This window comes from Sylvia atricapilla, chromosome 1, assembly GCF_009819655.1.
Source record: "Sylvia atricapilla isolate bSylAtr1 chromosome 1, bSylAtr1.pri, whole genome shotgun sequence".
Classification (NCBI taxonomy): Eukaryota; Metazoa; Chordata; class Aves; order Passeriformes; family Sylviidae; genus Sylvia; species Sylvia atricapilla.
The window spans coordinates 150979022-150999460 of NC_089140.1; the positions used below are offsets into that span (position 1 = coordinate 150979022).

The following is a 20439-nucleotide window of genomic DNA, read 5'->3' on the forward strand; positions in this document are numbered from 1 at the left end:
TTCATCCCCCCACCCTGCACCCCTGCATTTCTGCACCCCTGCATCCCTGCATCCTTAATCCCTGCACCCCTGCACCTCTGCATCCCTGCAGCCTTAATCCCTGCACCCCTGCACCTCTGCATCCTTAATCCCTGCACCTCGGCATCCCTGCATCCCCGTATCCCTCTACCCCTGCACCTCTGTACCCCTGCATCCCTGCACCTCTGCACCTCTTCATCCCTGCACCCTGCACCCCTGCATTTCTGCACCCCTGCATCCCTGCATCCTCGCAGCTGCCAGGCTATGACAAGGTACCGTTCCCGGCAGCCTGGCAGCCCGAATCCCGCTGCCTCACTGTTCCCACTCCTCCCGAGGGATCTCACCCCTTTCCCTCTGATCCATCCGGGCCCTGCCCACCGGGGAGATGTTTACATCGACCCCCGCCGATGAGAAAACATCAGGTCAGCCCCCAGGAGAGCTGGGAAGGGCTTGTTCAAGGAGAGGGGGCAGCGCGATCTTAAACATCAGCATTTATTTATTTATTAGCGTTCATTTAGCCTCGGCTGCGCCAGCCCCCTCACTGCATTAACATCGTCTCGATTTCCCACAGGTTTCCTTCCCTTGTGCAAATGCAAATCCAAAGCAAAACTTCTGGATTCCTTCCTACACCCACGTAAGGAAGGGCAGGAATCACACTGGTCCCGTCTGAGTGGGTTTTTTTGCCTTTTGCTTTGCATTTTATTTGCCCTCTCCCTCCCAAAACTTGTAATGAAGCAACATTTCATGTGACAGGACATTATGGCTGCTCCAGGCACAGCATAGCAATGAGGAGGTGGTGCAGCATCCCTGATCCAGGATCCAAATGACCTTCAGGAGCAGGCAGATGTTGCTTTCCGAAATTCGAGCTGGGAACAAGGGAGGCATTCCATGCGTTCAAGGAGCTGCCAGCTCAGCTCCACTTGGCTGCTCCACTCCCATGAAATGCTCATTTTGTGGAGTGCAGAGGAAAAAGAGGCCAAAGGGATAGGAAGGAGCAAAGCAAAGGCAGTGGCAGGGAAAAGAGCACAGTGAGATGAGCTCACACTGACTAAACCTTCTTGTCTTCAGAGCAGCATCCCCATGTCCCTGTGTGGGTGAATGCCTGTGTTGTCCTACTCTCAGCTGGCTCAGAGCTCTCTGATGTCCAGCTGGAGGTTTGAAGTGCATGTTGAGTTTGATTTTGATGTTTCCCTGAGGTTCTGCTCGTGGGAATCCTGCCAGGAACAGCAAGGCTCAAGGCTGAGTTTGTCCCAGGGGAAGGGCTGTACCTTAAGGGACAGGTTCACACAGCCAGGTTGTGGCTGTCCTGTCCCTGGAAGTGTCCAAGGTCAGTCTGGATGCAGCTTTGAGCAACCTGGTTTAATTTGGTCATTGCCCATGACAATGAGCTTTAAATGCCCCTTCCAACCCAAACCATTCCATGCTTCTTTTGTGGGTGCTCCTAAATCCGTATCACCCAGGAAACTCTCATCAGAATGTTGGAAAAAAACATTCTGATGATTTAAAACCTCAGGTTTTTTTAAAAAAAACTGAATCTCACAACCCCATCCAGTTAATCCACTCCCTCTTCACTCTCCCAGGAACAGGGTCTTAGATGCTCCAGTGGAAAATGTGAGTTGCTGGTGCTAAAAGGAGGTGGCAAAGCATGAGAGACCTTTCTCCCGGCGATCCTGGAACGGGAATGTGCAGCAGTGCAAAAACCTGATGTGCTGTGATGGGATGAGGATCCTCTGCTCCCAGGGCTGGAGCCGAGGGGTGAACCTGCTTCACCTGCTCCACTTTGATGGGGATGTTGTCTGAGCTGTCTCTTCCTTTGGGCTGTGAAGGAGCAGGTGTGAAAGGTGCACTCCCACACTGAGCTCACCCACCACTCCTTTGGAGCAGGAGGTAAATTAGGAAATGCTCAGTGAGCAGACAGCCCCAAAAGGGCTCAGCAGCTCCCCTGGATTCAGAGTGATTTGAATATGCCCCCAGAATTTATCTGTACATGCCAAACCCTTCTCTAATGACTGCTTGCATCCCCTTTCTTTTACTTCAGTGCAGGGCTTTCAATTTTTTAGGGTGATTGCCTTTCCTTTGCTTTTATTTTCCCTTCTCAGTTGGGAACACCAGAGCATGAAGCCATCCAGAGTTCTTATGTCCAGATATCTCTGTTACTGTGATCCAGCTGCATCTGTGAAAACTTTATTCTTAGGAGATTCGTGTGGGTTTTGTGAAATGCATTGAAGCAATTTGTACTTTTAAAGGGCCACATTTCCATCTTGGTTACGGTTAATCTTTAATCCAGCATCTTCATCTTTGCCTGCAGCACCTTAATTTGGCTTCTTGATTTAATTTCTTTTACCGTCTGCTACCTCCTCCCATTCCCAGCCCCTCTGTCATCCGCCTGATTTATTTTTCTTTGTCTCTTTATCCTCTAGCCCTGTGCTCAGCCATTAAAATGTTCTGATTTAGGTTTCTGAGAAGCAGCATCCCCTGGAGCTGGGGTTTTGGTATCAGGAGAGCCATCCTTCTTCCCAACCTGGCCCTGGGGCCTCCTGTACTCTTGGAGACAGGGCTGGGATGTTGGCAGCACTGTTTGTTTGCTCTTTTGGGAAGCGCTGTTTAGAGGTAGACAGGAGGCAATCTGCCTGTCTCCATCCCTGCCTTTGCCATGGAAAGCTGGGAAGAGCCACAAGATGGATATTTCAGAGAGAGGGAGGCTGAAAAACAGAGGGCACAAGGGACAGGAGATCTGGACCAGAGCTGGGACTTGCAGGCTCTCTGTTCAGAGCTAGCACCAAACTTCCATCTCCCTCTCTCCTTTCAGTCCCACACACTGGATGCTGTGGCTTCAAAATCCCCAAATGGACAGTCCCACTGCCCATTGCCAGGGTTTGGTGTGAGCAACCACGGGGTGATGGTTGTGGTCATGTCAATCCTGCTCCCCTGAGCTCTAGCTGAAGGCTTGTTTGGGGGTTCTGAGGGATTTTAGGCTCTGTTGGGGTCATCTGTGGAGTCAGAAGTGCTGAGGAGCGAACAGCACGTGTGAGAACAGAGGATGTGAGTGAGACGTCTCCCTCCAGGTGTTTGCAGTGCTCTCCCAGCCTTTAATCCAAGTGCATTTGTACATCCTTGGGCAGCCAAAGGGAGCGTTTCCAGCTCGTTCACTGCTGGCTGCAGCGTCCTACATTTCTGCTGGCACCTGCTACGCTCAGCAAAAGCATTCCCTACCTTGTTTTCCCATTCTTCCCATGTTTCCCATGGGAAAAGCATCTAACCATTATGTCCAGGTGCAGGAGATGGTGGATCCTGCTAATGCACTAGGTTCCTTGGAGGATTTTCCCTGGAATATTTTTGGTACATGTGACAAAGCTGCTGCTCATCCCTCGGGTGCATTGATTGTTGTTGGTTTTTTTCTGTGAAACCAGGAAAATTTCCCAGTTTCTCAGAAGTGATTATAGGATGACTGGCTGTTATTCAGGGCACAGAAAGATTTGCCTGGACCAGGGACAGGTTAATTTCTGATGTGGAGTCACATCCTTTTCTAAGATGCTTTTCTCAGAGAAGCAGAGTCACATCTTTTGGGACACGATCCAGTTTGATCCTTCCTAGCTGGAGAGGGAATAACAGCAAAACCAGCCCCAAGCCTCTGGCATCTCATGGTAATTGGGAAATTATAGCAGGAAAGCTGACATGGAAGCTGAGGGAGTGAGCTGAACATCTTTGTGTCCATCTGGAACATGCACACAACACGTTTGCTCAAACAGGAGGATCCTGCAGGGTGGTACAACAAGGGGACAACAGCCCAGCCCTGGCTCCTGTTCTTGCCATGCAGGACCTGCCAAAACATTTCCGTGCAAGCTCAAGGACACCCGAGGAGCTGCCCCTGGAGAGAGAGAAGCATCCTGCAAGGCCTGGAGTGGAGGAGCAGCTGTGAATGTCACGTAGGGGTGGGAGGGAGGCAGATCCATCACTCACTGCTCTCACCTTGTCCTCTGCTGGAAAGCAGCCCTAGATGATAATGAGGGCATCCATCCTCCTGCTCACCTTTCCATCCCCCTTTTGTCCCACTGATACACTTCCCTCCACTCGGGAAAGTCAGCCTCAGAAAGTCCCAACCTCTGCTTACAATATTTTCACAGTGCCTTCTGTTTTTGCCTTTTTTCCCAAGGTGATCTTGATACCCAATGAATTTAGGCAAGACAGGGAATTGGTTGAATCACCAGCACTGGAGGGATTTAAAAGATGTGTAGATGTGGCACTTGGGGACACAGTTTAGTGATAGGTTTTGCAGTTCTGTGTTATCTGTGGGACTTAAACAGCTTTTTTGACCTAAACTATTCGATGATTCTATCATTTGCATTGTTCTGATACTGTGGTGCAGCAGAAAAAATACAATGGGGCAGCTTTGCCCCAAAACATATCTTATTTATAAAATTTATTTAGAATATTATACAAGTTTTATTTTATTTATAAATCTTCTTTGCAATCCTATTCATAACTCCTAATCTAGGAGTTATGGCCTGGATTTCTTACACTGAAGGGATCACAGAAGTGCTGTAAAGATGTGTTTGGTTCTGGATAACAATAAGGAATTTAAGAGCAGAGGATGAAGACTTGGATGAATAAATTGTTGCCCTGTTGTGGAAATAGAATGAAAGGAGCTTGTAGTGAGATGGGTGTCAGATATTTCTCCCAGGGAACAAATGGCAGGACAAGAGGAAACAGCCTCAACAGAGGATATTTGGAAAAAAATTCTTCATGGAAAAGGTGATCAAGCATTGGAAAAGGCTGCCCAGGGACATGGTGGAGACATCATCTCTGGGAGAAGTCAAACAATGTGTGGATGTGGCACTTGGGGACATGGTTTAGTAGTGTACATGCTGCTGGGTGATGGTTGGATTTGATGATTTTAAGGGTCTTTTCCAACCTTAACAATTCCAAGATTCGATGATTCCATGGAAGCAGTCCAAGGTCATCTTCTGCAGCCACCACCATGAGCTGACCCGATGACAACATAGTTTGCAGTGTGGCTAAATAAGACAATTATTTTCCTTTTTTTCTTCTTAAAGCCATGAAGCCAAGGGATTATAGGGAGCTGTCAGTGTTTCTGTTTCACAGGGTTCTGTAGAGGAGCTGGAAAAAGTAATCCTTTTAAAGGAAAAAAAAAAATCCACAAACAAAATTACTTCAAACATGCCTTACAGAAAAAACCCCCCAAAACCAAAACAAACAAAAAACCTCTTCTTGATACTTCAAGTTCTGATCGTAATTAGATGCTGTGGGAGCCACCAGATTTGTAATTATTAAACAGCCACTAGAACTGGGGTAATCCAATCACAGAACGGTGGTTTGGGTTGGAAGGGTTCTTAAAGATCACCCAGTTCCAACCCCCTGCCATGGGACACCTTCCACTCCCCCAGGCTGCTCCAAGCCCCATCCAGCCTGGCCTTGGACACTTCCAGAGGTGAGTCAGGAAGGAATATTCAGCTGAGTTTTATGATCAGGGCCTTTTGTGGAACGTTATGACACTTCCCAGGGATTTCCACATTTGTTTCTGATTTAGAGACTGAGGACAAAAGGCCTTTAGGTTTCTCTGCATTTCTCCTCTGCCTAGTCCATGGCATCATATTTCAGTATGAAAATTCTGGCACATTCAGGATTGCTCAGTGGAACATTGGGTGGGACAGAGGAATCCTTCTGGGGGCTCATCCCAATGAAATATCTGCCTTTAGGAAAGGACTTTGGCAGGGCAACACAAGGAAATCGTGTTTCCTTGGGCTGTGGGCCCAGTGGCAAATTTCTACCCCATCCCACCCTTCCTTGTGCACTGAATCATAAAACCACAAAATGGGTCTTTGGGAAAAAAACCTTGAAGATCACCCAGTTCCAAACCCTGCCACGAGCAGGGACGCCTTGGACACTAAACCAAGTTGCTCCAATCCCCATCCAACACAACCCTGACTGCAGCAGCTCCTTGGAGAACAATCCATGTTCCCAAGTTTCTCCGTCCAGAGATGATTCCTCCATTTCAGGCCTTCTTCTGGAGCAGGGCTGTAAAGGAGGGACAGGGCTCATTAATTCTCCACCATGAGCTCCGGATTTGAAAGGCAGAATTCAGACCCAGGAGGCTGATGGTGGTGGGGAGTGCTGAGCTCCTTCTCTGGTGGGATGGCCTGGCCTTGTGATGAGAATCATTAGAGCTCAGTGTCAGCTGCACTTCTGGTGCCTGAAAAGATTATCTCCAGATAATCTTCGGGGTATTTAGCCAGCCATATGCTTTATTTCAATGGTAATATCTATTTCTTTGTGCATTTGAACACTGTTTATGTTAATTAAGGCTTCAGACTGGAGGCTGCATATGGGCTGTTTCTTCTTTTTCTTTCTTTTTTTTTTTTTTTTTTTTTTTCTGGGCCTAATTTGCAGATAGAAAGTAACCTCGTCCCCTGAAAATGCCGCAATTCAGTTTGCTGTGCTCATGAATTCATAGCTGGGCAAAGGGCTTGCTTGGCACCTCCTTATATCTTTTCCTGTCCCTCTCTCCCACAGACATAAAAAGGAAATCTCAAATATTCCTAATTTCCCACAGGTCACGAATCTTTTCTTAAATCACTGTTATCTTAATTCTGCATCTGTCAGTTCTGAAGGAAATCACCCCAAACCAACTTGAATTAGGGGTCTCTGTGAAAAATAAAATCAAATTAATACTCCTAATCTGGTTTCTTTTTCCTTGCACCAAGCAACTGGATCAAGAGTGTTTCTTCTTCCTTTTCCACATTTTCCATTTTCATTGAGGTTTTTTGGGTTTTGTTTATTTATCCTAAAGAGCTAATTTAATAATAGCTGCTGGTCTGATTATTGATCCTTTCAGATTGGCAGAATATTGTTCTGTTCAGTGCCAGGCCTGTGCTCCTGGAGTAGAGGTGAGAAAAAGGGCATCAGTGCCAATCAAAACTCATAAGGAAACTGAGTAGTTTAGCAGGAAGTTTTATACTGGGTTTAGTTTGGGGTATTAGTTCTGTAAAGAAAGCAGGAAACTCAGCTAAGGGATGTGTGGATGTATTTATAGACTGCTTATTCCAAATATCAGAGCTCTGCTTATTCCAAATATCAGAGCCCTGAGTGCCCTCTTACAGATCTGTATCCATCCACATCTCCTTTGTGTGCCTCAGTTTCCTTCCCATAGAATGGGTTGGGTTGGAAGGGACCTTCAGAATCACCTCATTCCATGAGCAGGGACATCTTCCCCTATCCCTAATTGCTCCAATCCCCATCCAGCCAGGCCTGGAACACTTCCAGGGATGGGGCAGCCACAGCTGCTCTGGGCACCCTGTGCCAGGGCCTCCCCACCCTCCCAGGGAAGAATTCCTTCCTTACATTTAGTCTGAATCTCTCCTCTTTCAGTTTTAAATCATTCCATTTGCCGTGTCACTCCATTCCTTCATTCAAATTCCCTCTCCAGCTCTCCAGGAGCCCCTGGAATGGGCTCTGAGGTCTCCCTGGAGCCTTCTGTTCTCCAGGCTGGACATTCCCAGCTCTCCCAGCTCAGAGCAGAGGGACTCCAGCCTCTGGGGCATCTCCATGGCCTCGTCTGGACTTACTCCACGTCTTTCCTGTGCTGAGGATGCCAGAAGTGAATTCAGCACTCCAGGTCAGAGCAGAGGGGGAGAATTCTCTCCCTTGCCCTGCCCACGCCATGTGGATCCAGCCCAGGAGCCCAGGACACTTTTGGTTTTCTTGGCTTTGAGCTAAATAAAGTTGATGGTGACTGATTTCCTTAAATGAATGTAGGGAAATTGCTGGGCCATCCTTTATTTAATTGGAACTTCAGGTTTCATTTTGAGCCACGTGGATTTACCAAACCTGTGCTACATTTCAAGTCCAGAGGCTCAGAAGTGCAGGATTTTTCCAGGAAGTTCGGTTTTGCTCCAATAAGCCTTACACCGCCTTGCTGGATGTGTGAGATGTCTCTCAGGATTTTTAGCAGCATAACTGAGAGCTCAGCCTATCTTTGAACCAGTGGATTGATCACAGAAAGGGAAAATTATCTCTTGGATAACAGAATGACCCCTGTGAAAGAGTTTTGCTGGTTTTATTTAGTTCTTAGGAAGGTCTCAACTAAGCAAAGCGTGATCACTGCTTTGGTACTGAGGGTGTCCAAAATATTCCAAGCAGCTGCTATGTGAAAGATTGATTTAAACCCATATTTAGCTTAGTCTTTAATGAATTTCAGCATTTACCTCTCTGGCATGAGATCCTTTGTAACTGCTTTAGCAGCCAATCAAAGATTTATTTTATTTTATTTTTAATCAGCCTTTTTCTTTCCAAAGCTGCAAACCTTTTCATGTCCCTTTCTCTTAGGAACCATCCACACTTTAATTCAGCCCTGAGGTCCTGCACAAACAGTGACTCTGACACACTTTTTGCAGAAATATGATTGCAGGGGTTGGTTTTTTTTTTTTTTTTTTTTTTCCTTGTGTCCCGGGCTATTGTGCAGAGCCAAAGTGTCTGAAAGGCGCTTTGGGGCAGTCTTTGGCTGGAAATGAAAATTGCTTTTGGGAATCCCACAAAAAGGATTAACTTTGACTTCATCTCTGGTTTGTTCTCCAAATTAATAATCAATCTGCCAGCAGGACCCGTGCCAAGCACTTGCCTGGTTGGAGAAGGGGGGAATGGCTCTTGTGAAACAAGAACAGTCAGAGAACCACGGCGTTGTTTGGGTTGGAAAAAACATCTGGAGATTCCTTGTGCTTCTCAGGTCTCAAATATCTCCCCCAATTAAAAAAACTCTCTCTGCTCCGTGGTTCTTCCAACAACAAAAGCTCTCCATTTGTGCAAATTCCTGTCCAGAGCAGCATTTCTGTTCGAGAAAGTCCTTAAGCATGTGCTTAGCTCCTGTTTAAATCTACAAGACAGTGCTTAATTGCTTTTCCCCATCAAGTGCTCAAATAATGTTCAGAGTCATGTTGTAACATATGGTGAGACATTCTCTCCTGTGCAGCATCACTGGAATTACACCGGAGATAAATCTGACCACGAACGTTAGAGACAGAACCAACTTGTCAGGTTCCCTGCTCACCCTCCCAGTGCAACTCTTGTCACGCCAGTCTGGTCTGGGGATTTCCACAATTCCTCCTTCCCTGGGTTGTAATCACTCTGACTACACTCTCTTCTAATATTCTGCCCACGTTTTCCCTTTAGTAGATTTTCCTCTTTCTTGCCTCCCCACTGGAGACCGCCTGGAAATAATTCTGCTCCCTTATTAGAGTACCTGGATTCAATATTTGTGAAGAACTCAAATTCTGCTCTTTTCTCTCTGAGCTTTGAGCACGGATTTCCCAGCACAAGCCCAGTGCATTTTTTTGGCAGAATCAAAGGCTTTTCTAGTGCTTTACAAACGAAACCTGAACCCACAGGCAGGCGCACAGGAACACACAAATGTTCCTCCCCTTATGGACCTGTTCATTAATAGCCCATTGTCTTCCAGAGCTTTTCATCAGGCCCACAGTAAATGAATTTTGCATGCAAATGTGAAACATTCCCTTTTTCAATCTATCTGCTTTGTAATTTGAACTCCTGCCAGTGAAATAATCTTTACATGGCAAAATCCAGTGACTGAATTTTGAAATTTTGAGTTTAGGATTTCAAGGCTGCACTGAACTATGTGGCTTTTGGTAACACTTGATGGTTTAACCAAACAGTATCTGGGCAGGTATCTGCAACCAGCAAACCCAAACTCCCTCAGATGTGTTTCACTGGACCTTGGAGAATTCCCATTAGGTCTCTTTTAGTGGTACTGAGTATGGGATCTGCAGCAGGTGATGCTGGACAGGCTCAAACAGTCACAAACCATGAATGGGACAGCCCAAAATCACAAGGAATTATTGTGAGACCTCACCGGGAACAACAAATCCAACTCTGGGACCTCCAACGTCAGAAAGATGTGGAGCTGCTGGATGAGTCCTGAGGAAGCCACAGAGATGCTCCAAGGGCTGGAGTCCCTCTGCTCCGGAGCCAGGCTGGGAAAGCTGGGGATGTTCAGCCTGGAGAAGGCTCCAGGGAGACCTCAGAGCCCCTTACAGCACCTAAAGAGGCTCCAGGAGAGCTGGAGAGGGACTTTGGGCAAGGGAATGGAGAGACAGGACAAGAGGGAATGATTTAAAACTGAAACAAGGGAGATTCAGACCAGATGCAAGGAAGAAATTCACCCCTGTGGGGGTGGTAAGGCCCTGGCATAGGTTGCCCAGAGAAGCTGCCCCATTCCTGGAATTATCCAAGGCCAGGCAGGGTCCTTGGAGCACCCTGGGATAGTGGAAGGTGTCCCTGCCCATGACAGGGGGTTGGAATGAGATGATCTTTAAGATCCCTTTCAAACCAAACTATTCCAGGATTCTACATCCACAGTGGGAATCAGTGAGAAGACACTCGTGGCTCTTCTGCCTCATCCTTCTACCTCCAAATTGGTTTTCCCAACCTGTCTCCAAGCTCCATCCCCAAAGGGTGCAGAGATGTTTTATCCAAAGGGTGGCAGGGCAATGAGAAGAGGTAATTAGGGAGGTTTGCAATGAGCAAGGAAAGGATGAAAGAAAAGTTATTCTTCTGAGGAGATTAATACCAGAGGAATGGACATGCTCTTTGGAGCATTTGAGTGGTTTAATGACTGGTAATGACTAATTAATTAATAATCACTGGTAATAATGAGGGCCAGATTTTCATTTTTCTATTAAATGGTGTGGCTGGACTTATTCTGAGGTGATTTACACCAAGTTTCTGACTCAGCACATCCCCATCACCCATCCTTTACGTGATTTATAGCAGCTTTTAAAGCAAGAACTGGATGGCTTTGATCCAATTGCTTTCTTTGAGTCCAACAGGATAAATAAGCAGGCACCAGACCAGGTCTTTGAAGAGCAAAAGGTGGTTATTTTAATTTTTAATTTTTTCTTCTTGACTCAATACCGCTGTGCACTTTCTGTGTGCATCTAGAAATGGATTTCAGGCTGTGCCAAGTGTGGCTTTGGCCCTGGATAGATTTTATCCTGATACTACATTCAGTGCTGTTCTGTCAGCTTTTCTGCCATGGGAGTGTGAGAGCAGGCACAGCATCTGGGGAGTGTTATTTGTTTTCTGATACTTTCCCTGGGGTTTCCTGTTCTTGTTGGTTTTCTGATTTATTTTCTTTTTTTTTTTTTTATTTTTTTTCCCTTTGGATGAGTTTACTTCTGTTGATATGTGGCCCAGATCTGTCCTAGTCTACTTTGAAAGCTGGTAAATGAGTAAAGCTGGACTTTGGCATTGGAAGTGATGTGAGGGCAAATTGTATTCCCACATCTGAAGAGAGTTCAGGCTCCTTGGGGCACGGGGTGTCTGTGGGTAGCAATGTACACAAATATGATGCTCTAAAAACGGGAGCTTTATGCATTTCTATTTGCAGGAAAGGGCTGCTTAAACAAAAAAAAAAAAAAAAACCCAAAAAAAACAACAACAACAACAAAACAAAAAAAAAAAAAAAAAACAACAAAAAAAAAAAAAAAAAAAAAGCTGAGGGTAGAGTTAAGGATGAAAGGACAGGCTGGAAGGCCTGGGGTTTAGTCTGGAGAAGAGGAGGCTCCCAGCACATCTCAGAGCCATTTCCAGTGCCCAAAGGAACTCCAAGGGAGCTGGAGAGGGATTTTGGACAGGGGCTGGGGTGACAGGACACAGGGAATGGCTTTAAGCTGCCAGAGAGAAGGGTGAGATGGGATATTGGGAAAAAATTCTTCCCTGTGAGAGGAGAGAGGTGCGGACACAGGTTTTCCAGAGAAATTGTGGGTGTCCCATCCATGGAAGTGTCCAAGGCCAGGTTGGATGGGACATCGAGCAATCTGGTCCAGTGGAAGGTGTCCCTGCCCATGGCAGGAGGCTGGCAAAAAAAAAAAAAAAAGTCTTTAAAGTCCCTTATAAAACCCTTCTATGATTCCAAAATTCTATCATTAGGAGCCTTTTAAAAGCACTTTTCTAGATATCCTCAATCCCATAAATGAAAAAGATAAACAGAGCACTAAAAAACCCTCAGCTAACAAAAAATCCCCACCACAAGCCAAATGCACCAATATCTACAAAAAAAAAAACCCAAAAAAACCCCCACAACAGTCTGTTATGGAGGGAAAGTAAAAGCTGTTGCAGAAATTTGGGCAAAGGATAAATTGACAGCAAGCAATGCAAATTAAAACCTTGAAAAATACAAGAGGAAAAAAAAAAGGAAAGGTGTAAGAATTTTATTCTTCAGAACAGCAAAGATGAATAAAAAGCAAAATTTAGAGTCTGCTGAACCCATAATAAATCCTGATGGTATTGGTTTGTTACTAGCTCGAAATGACAGATTTATTTATAATAATGCAGGAATTTCAATAAACGCCTGTATTCTGTAATTGGAAGAGAGCCTGCTTCCTTAATCCACATCCCAGCCTAATGAAATACTTCTCATTACACCAGCAGCTGGAAAACCTGCTGTACATCATCCAACAAAGTGAGATATGGGCACGAGTAACAAGACAAAACAATTTGGAACTCAAAGATTTTAAAAGAGCAGGTTAAGACCAATTTGGGATCACTGCTCTTTAGGAAAAGAGAGGTGGAAGAGTTCCCCAAATCTGGAGAGAGGAGCAAGTGTGTGTAAGCACAGCAGCCTCACATCTGTCGTAGGCACAGTATCCATCTGAAATGGGATCCAAAAATTTAGGGATTGTGGGTAACATTATGATTATAATTGAATAATAGCACGCTCATTAAAACAGAGGCATTAATAGCAATCAACTTATGGAAAATAGATTTTGTCAAGCTAAATTAATACTTTCTAGGAGAATACAGAACTGGTTGTTGGAGTCTGGGAATTTGTCATTATTTGTACACATCATAAATAAGGCATTTTTTTTCTGTGACAGTGGATAAACAGAACAACTCAGTAATGCAGATCTTGGAAATACAAGCAGGACATAGAGGGGAGAAGACAGAATTCAGATTTCCCATGAGACTGGCCTTGGATCTCCTGGTCCCTTCTGAGAAGGGTGTTGGGGAATGTCAGGAGGTGCATGAAAGAGAGCAAAGAACAATGCCAGGGTCTGAAAATCTCTCTGAAAGTCTCCAAGAGATGATGTGACAGCTCAGAGAGAACCATGTGAAGAGCTGCTGATCCAGAGAAGACAGATTTATGTCCCATGAGATGGATGGATGGATGGAGAACCACAGGATCACAGAATGGTTTGGGTTGGAAAAGGCCTTAAAGATTATTTAGTTCCAGCCCCCTGCCATGGGCAGGGACACCTTCCACTAGAGCACGTTGCTCCAAACCCCATCCAACCTGGCCTTGGACACTCTCAGGAATGGGACATTCAGATATTTAGTACGGTCCAGACATTTAGAAAGCTCTGGATGAGCACAAGAAAGAAAAAAAAAAAAAAAAAAAAGGTTTTGTGTATTGCCTACAACTTCTACGGTACAACTAATTTGGGGTCTTTTTTATGATTTTATTTTTTTAGCTATGAACAGTGCTCCAACCCAAACCAGAAATAATTCAGGGAGGCTCAGTGTCACATGTTGAACAGGATCAGAGTCGACAATGACAGCAGGATGTGCTGGTGCTCTGTCACCCAGGCCACAGTGGCACAGGGAGGTGGAGGGAATAGTTGGTGAGGAGCAGGTCAGAGCCTGCACCGAGCCAAGACCTGCAAAGAACTTGTCTGTGACTCAGGGCAGGTCTCTGGAGCCAGCAGCACAGAGCTGTCCAGGCCATCTGTGATGCACCCAGGGCTGCTGAGCAGCTTGGCTCCATCTGGAGCTGCCCTGGGCTCGCTGCTGGCATTGCTGCCAAGGTCCCTCCTCTGAGGATGGTCAGCTGTGGGGATGGGACATCTTTCCCCATGTCCCTTCAGTGAAGGCAGATGGCCTTTTGCTCTGCCTCCATGTCCTGTCTCAGGCTCCTCTGAAGCCCAGGTTATGCACAGGGATGTTGATCTTCTCCCCATCTACTGAATTTCTGCACTTGTTCTCTGCATCTGCGCTCCCTACGTGACCATATCCCAGGAGACAGGACTGGACAAGACACAGAAGCAATGGGTGGAAAATGACTGCAGTTTTTGGGTCCCCGCTGTCCCAGCACATGAGGCAGAGCAGGAGATTCCCCTTTTCCCTGGCTTGGCCCATTGTGCTCACACAGAGATGGGGCTGCAATCATTTTTCCCCACAAAACCATCCCACCTGTGGGATGAAGACCAGGGAGACATCTTATGACCCCTTCCCCATTCTGCTGCTTCTCCCCACCCCGAAAGGATGCCAGGACAAAGCAGTGATCTGTCCCTTTGATGTCTTCAGGTCCCTCTGGCCATGAGGGAGGAACATCCCTGCCATGCCCAGAGCCCTGGGAATGTGGGAAAGGGCTGAGGAGTGTCGTGGGCTGGCCTTTGGAGAAGGAATAAGGGAGGGGTGAAGCTGTGATTTGGGGCTCCTGTGGCTGGGGGAGGTCTGTACACATCCATATAGGGTGTGGAGCAGGAGGTTGGGGTGTTTGGGATGAGAGATGGGGCTGTGGGGGAAGTCAGATATTTCAGGTCTGTAGTGTTATATCCATAAATGAGATATGTGGGACAGGGCTGTAGGGATGGGGAAGTGTGTTCAGATTGTCTAGGGACAGGGCTGTAGGATTATTTAGCTGTATGTCCTACATGTGGATCAACAGGGTGGGTGTCACAGGGTTATAGGGTTATGCAGCACATGTTTGGTGGGAAGTTGTGCATAGGTATATGGGATAAATGGGGCAGAGCTGTAGGGTTAAGGGTGTGTACATGGAACAAGTGGGACAGGGCTATAGGCTTAAGAATATGTGTATGGGATATGTGGGACTGGGCACAGGGCTAAGAAGGTGTATATGGGATAAGTGGGAAAGGGCTATAGGGTTAAGAAGGTATATATGGGGTACGTGGGGCAGGGTTGTAGGGTTGAGTTGCATGTAAATAAGACAGGGTTATAGGGGCAAAAGGGTGTATATGGGACATGTGGGACAGGGCTGTAGGTTTAGCGAGCTGTATATGGGATATGTGGGAAAGAGCTATAGCATCAGGAAGGTGTATATGGGACATGTGGGACAGGGCTAGAGGGTTAGAGAGATGTATGTGAGATATGTGGAACACGGCCATAGGGTTAGAGAGGTGTATATGGCATATGTGGGAAAGAGCAATAGGGTCCGTAATGTGTATAATGCACAGGTGGGACAGGGCTATAGGGTTAGAGAGGTGTATATGGGATATGTGGGAAAGAGCAATAGGGTCCGTAATGGGTGTATGTGACATGTGGGATACGGCCATAGGGTTAGAGAGGTGTATACGCGATATGCGGGAAAGAGCAATATGGTTAGGGGGTGCATATGGGATATGTGGGGCAGGGCCTTAGGGTTAGGGAGGTGTGTATGGCGATCGTGAGACCGGGCAGCCCGGGGGCTGCAGGGGGCCGTTCCCATGTGTGGGGGGTGATGGAGGGGTCACAGCGGTCCAGGGGTCCCGCACCAGGACCAGGATGGAGCCGCAGGTCCTGCGGGGGGTTGGTGGGATGGGGGCGGCGGGGGGCGCGGTGCCCGCTCCCCGCCCGCCCTGACGGCCGCTCTCCCTCTCTCCCCGCTCCGCCGCCCCGTCCCTCCCTCCCTGCTCTCCTCCCTCCAGCAGAGCCTCCGCCTCCGCCTCTCCGCCCGGCGCCTGGTCCTGGCGCGGCTGCCGAACGGTCCCGCTCGACGCCTCCCGGACCAAGTGCCTGTGTGACCGGCTCTCCGCCTTCGCCATCTTAGCCCAGCTCAGCCCCGACATGGTGAGTCCCGCCGGCGGCACCGCGGAGGGAGGAGCGGAGGGGCCGGGGAGGTGTGGGGACACACGGGGGACGGGGCGGAATGGAGCGGGAGGGAAGGGGACGCGCTCGGGATGCAGCGGAGCATCCCCGGCGCTCGGCTCTCGGGTACCGCGGAGGCGCGGCGGGGACAGCCCCGAGCGCGGCTGCTGCTGCTGCTGCTGCTGCAGTCCGGTGTCACCGGGGCCGTGGCGACAACAGCGTGAGGCTTTGCATAACCCTCCCCCTTCCTTCTTCCCCGCCGTCCTTCCTCTCCCCTTCCCCGCCGACCCTGAGCGCAGCTTTGGGGACACACGCGCACGGACATCGGGGCTGCTCCCCTCGTCCTCCCCATCCATCCTTCCATCCCCGCGCTCTTTCTCGGGACGTGAGCCCCGCTAAACGCGGGGAGCCGCCGGCCCCCGCAGGCGTCTTCGCTCCCGTGGGCTCCCCCACGCGCGGAATCTTCGCACGTGGGTTATTTTGGGGGGGCGGAATCGCCCCGCTCCGCCTCTCTCCCCGCGTGTCTCCATCATCCCCGCCTCGCCGTCCTTCCCGCCGCCCCACGCAGTTTTTGGGGTGGGTGTGTGTGTGGTTGGGGGGGTTCCCACGCTGGAATCGGGGAGCGTGGAGGGGAGGAGTTGTGAAGTTTTTTTGGCCGCTTGTTGGGGACACGAAGTCGGTGCCGCGTCTCGGACGGAGCCTGCGGGAAAGAAAAAAAGGAAAAAAAAAAAAGTGCGAGATTCCTAGAAATTATCGCTGGGCGGCTGCACCCTGAGTCAGAGCACGGGGAGGATGCCAGGGCACTAAAGACAGCGCTGGGGTGGTCAAAAGACGCTTCGCAGGCTCCTCTCTTCCACCTTGTGCTTTTGAATGTTTTTCTTTCTTTTTTTTTTTTTTTTTTAAAGTAGTTCATCCCATTTTGGACAGTTCCCAGGTTCACAGAGCAAAGCCACCCCCTCCTCCACCTAAAGCTTCTCCATCTGCCTGGGCACTGGGAGTTACTGGGCCCTTGCAATTATTTACTAATTATGGCTTGCTTGTTAAATGCTGGCTTAATTCGGCAAAAGGGGAGGGGAAAGGAAGAAAGGAAGGGGTGAGCGTGGTAAAGGGAGAGGGGGGATCACATTTTCCAAGATGAAGGTTTGGTTTATTATTAGAAACACTAATGTATTTGGTCCACTAGTTACCATGGAAACAACATCTGCACTGAAGTGGTTTTAAAGACACAGTGTTGGTTGTGTTTGCCCGGGCCCCGAGCAGGCCCAGCCACCACAGGGCTGAGAAATGGGCTCTGGGGTGTTGGGCAGAGCAGCTTTTGGGCTCCTCTGGACAGAGGCACCAACTCTGTGGTCTCAGGTAGAGATATTCTGGTTGAAGGATGCTCAGAGGTAGCACTGGGAGTGCATTCCCGCTTGGAAGCAGCTGGCTGCATCGACCCTGGCATCCCTGCACCCATCCTCTTCCATGGGTTGTTGTTTCCTTGTCTTGCCATCAAAAACCAAGCGGGCAGGGAGGCGGCTGCTGGGCTGGTGCTCTCCAGGAGCGTTTCCAGCCTTCTCGAGGTGGACAGGGTGATCTCAGGTGAGCCAGGTGGGATTTATCACCTGCCCTGGGAGCCTTCAGGGCTGTGACCTGCCTGCCAGCAGGGCTTCACCCTTCACCCCAAGCTCCAGCAGGTTCAGGGTCTGGCTCTAGAGGTTGTGATTGATGAGTGAGCCTTGCCCTGCATGACTCCGAGATATCCTGACAAAGTTTTGGGAGGTTGCATGGCTGGGGAAAATAAACTGGGATTTCTGCTGCAGGGAGGCTTCTAAGGCAAAGCCTGGAATGAAGAGAGCCCAGAGCTACTGGTGAAAGTGCCCTGCTGATCCATCTTCTGAAAGCAGGCAGAGGATCAGGCAGTGTGGCAAAAGCAAAGGGAATCTTCACCTTGTCTAAAGCAGAAGTTTCTTTTATGTAGATTTTATGTTCACACACTGTTTGGTATTATTTAATTAAGCATACTGGGGAAAAAATGGTTAATTTGATGTGGCCAGATGCTGCTGCTCCCTCAGCTCCAGGTGTTTGGGTGTTACCTGGATAACACAGGGTGGATGTTAGCCCTTTATGATCCCTGAAAGTATTTTGCATTTAAGAGTGGGCTTGCCTGCAGGAGGATACAGCTTCCTTCTCCCAGGCATGTTTTATTATCTCTGCAACTAAACTCACAGCTACTCCTTTGGGGTTTAGGCCTAAAATTGCTTCTTTTGCCGTCTCTCCAACTCCTCTAGCTGCTGGTTGGGTTATGTTTCCCCAACTCATTTTTTTCCTGCCTCGAGTCCACTTGTGGGTATCAGGAGGAGTCCTTTGGCTGTGCTGGGGGGACAGCTGGGGCTTGGATATCTCCTGAGTCCTCCCAGCTAAGCCAACCCAAGGGTTTCATGATGGTGGGGAGCAGCAGTGAGGCTGAACCAGCTGGGACCCATCTCCTGTCTGTGCCTGCCCTGTGAGCTTGCATGGCTGTGCTCATCCAGCTCCTCATTCCCTCGCTTTCCTCCCCAAATCTCATTCTGAACAAGCCCACGTTGCCTCCCGTCCCCAGAGGTGGCATCTCGTCATCGTTGGTGTCTGCGGTGGTGACATTTATGGTGCAGTTTTTCATGTGCCTTTGGAGCTCTCAGGACAAGAAGCTCCGTCCGCCTGTGTCATTAATATTATTTATTGCTATAAATCTCCCTTCTGGAGCCTTTGGCCCTGGCAGCTTGAAATATTTGTAACCCTGGTGTGGGCACAGCTCCTTTGCAGTGAAAAAAAGGCTTTTGGGACGACTGTTGCTGCTGATTCGGACTGGCCAAGGACAGTTTGCCTGGGCTGGGACCTGAGAGTTGCTCATGTGGTGGGGAAAGGAAGCAGTTTTCCTTGATTTCAGTGGAGCTGGAGGCTGAAGTGCTGTGTTTTGAATCGGTTTGGGAGACAGACATCCCTAAACCGTGATGGAGCTGTTCGGATCCGGCTCAAAAGCCGGAGTTCAGATTTGTGTTTGATTTCCCCTGCTATTTCCACTTGACAGAGGCAGCCTCATGCCCTGCTTTGGCACAACTGCTGTTTGACCATCATGAAAGATTAAAACCTCTTAAATTAAGGAACACACACAAGCATTTTGGGACTGTCTTTTTGTTCTAGCTTTATACCCTGCCTATTTTGGAAGGGCAATGCCTGTGGTGCTGCACCTGCACAGTAGCAGTGCTGACAGAGAGTGAGGGCAAAGGGAAACCACAGAGCTGCACGTGAGGCCCGGGGTGGTGGGGTTTTTTCAATATATTTTTGCAGTTTTTGGAGGTGGGAAGGAAGCCTGAGGATGAGCAGCAAAGCCTTTCACTCTTTGGTTGTCTCAACTGAGTTTGGCTCATGTTTTCTTCGCTGCCTTCCACCTTGTGCTTGGCCTTTGTAAAGTCAATCAAGCTTTAAAGCTTAGCTCAGGACAGCTTGGATGGGGTTTTGGGAAAGCTGTGGAAGGTCTCTCTATCCATGGCAGGGCATTGGAATTGGATGATCTTTAAGGTCCCTTTCAACCCCAGCTGATGGTTCTGGGATTTGTACAGACCTTAGAGCTGGAGTAAAACTCTACAAATAAACCTCTGTTTTCTCTCTCCCTCCTTATTGGTCCTGCCTGCAGAAAGCTGAGCAGAGAGAGGCACCTGAGCTGTCCTCTCATTTCTAGGCTTGATGAAGATCAGGAGCTGGTGGCAAGAACTTGTAGGGGTGCTGAGTTTGCTATGCCTGCACCGAATTTTTGGGACATCTCACCTCTGTGTTGGTGTTTTACGACAGACAAAACCAGCAGCTGTAGAGATTTGTGGGGTTTATTGTAGCAGAGCTGTCCTTGGTGATTTCTGGCCAGGCAGATGAGCATCCAGAGAGAGCAGACCTGTGAGATGAGAGGAAAAAGCCTTAAGTTGTGCTGGTGGGGGATTAGATTCGATATTAGGAAAAAAAAAATCTTCATGGAGAGGGTTGTCAACCATTGGAACAGGCTGCCCAATGAACCAGGGGACTCACCATCCCTGGAAGTGTTGAAGAAATGTGTGGATGTGGCACTTGGGTGCTGAACTGATGATTGGACTTGATAATCTCAGAGGTATTTTCCCACCTTAGTGATTCCAGGATTTGTATCCCAGGCTGTTGCAAGGGGCTTTGCTCAGTGTTATCACCAGTCTGCAAGAATGGGAAGCACATTTCCTGGTGTGCTTCCTACCCATGGGGAGAGAGTTCCTGTCTCAACTTAGAACATTTCCTTTTTTGTCCCTGAAACTCTTCCCATTTTGGGATGGAAGGGACCTTCAGAGATCTTGTTGTGCCCTGAGGATCTTCCCCCTGAAAAGACTGTCCTGTGCTACAGGAGCTCTCTGTACTTCATGGACAGTGCACACACACACAAGGTGGGTTATTTTAAGCTCCTAAAATTCTGTAGGGCTTCTCGTGCACAGGGAGGAGATCCAGGTTTCCCAGCAGCAAAAAATTAAAAAAGAAAAAAAAACTGTGTTATGAATCAAATATTTTGTTAGGGTGTAGCAATTCTGACAACATTTTGATGGAAAATTATAGCAGTTT

The 20439-nt window shown here is 48.2% G+C and overlaps 1 protein-coding gene and 1 long non-coding RNA gene across 3 annotated transcripts in view; one reads left to right on the top strand and one right to left on the bottom strand.

Annotated features, from left to right (window-relative positions):
- The window catches only part of LOC136372319 (uncharacterized), a 679386-nt gene that overhangs the window by 310072 nt on the left and 348875 nt on the right, over positions 1–20439 (bottom strand). The gene's annotated exons all lie outside the window — the stretch shown is intronic.
- ADGRB1 (adhesion G protein-coupled receptor B1) overlaps positions 1–20439 on the top strand; it is a 286248-nt gene that overhangs the window by 183757 nt on the left and 82052 nt on the right. Inside the window, exon 18 of the mRNA XM_066336913.1 lies at positions 15690–15831. Coding sequence (XP_066193010.1) covers positions 15690–15831 — 142 coding nt within the window. The remainder of the gene's footprint in view (positions 1–15689; positions 15832–20439) is intronic.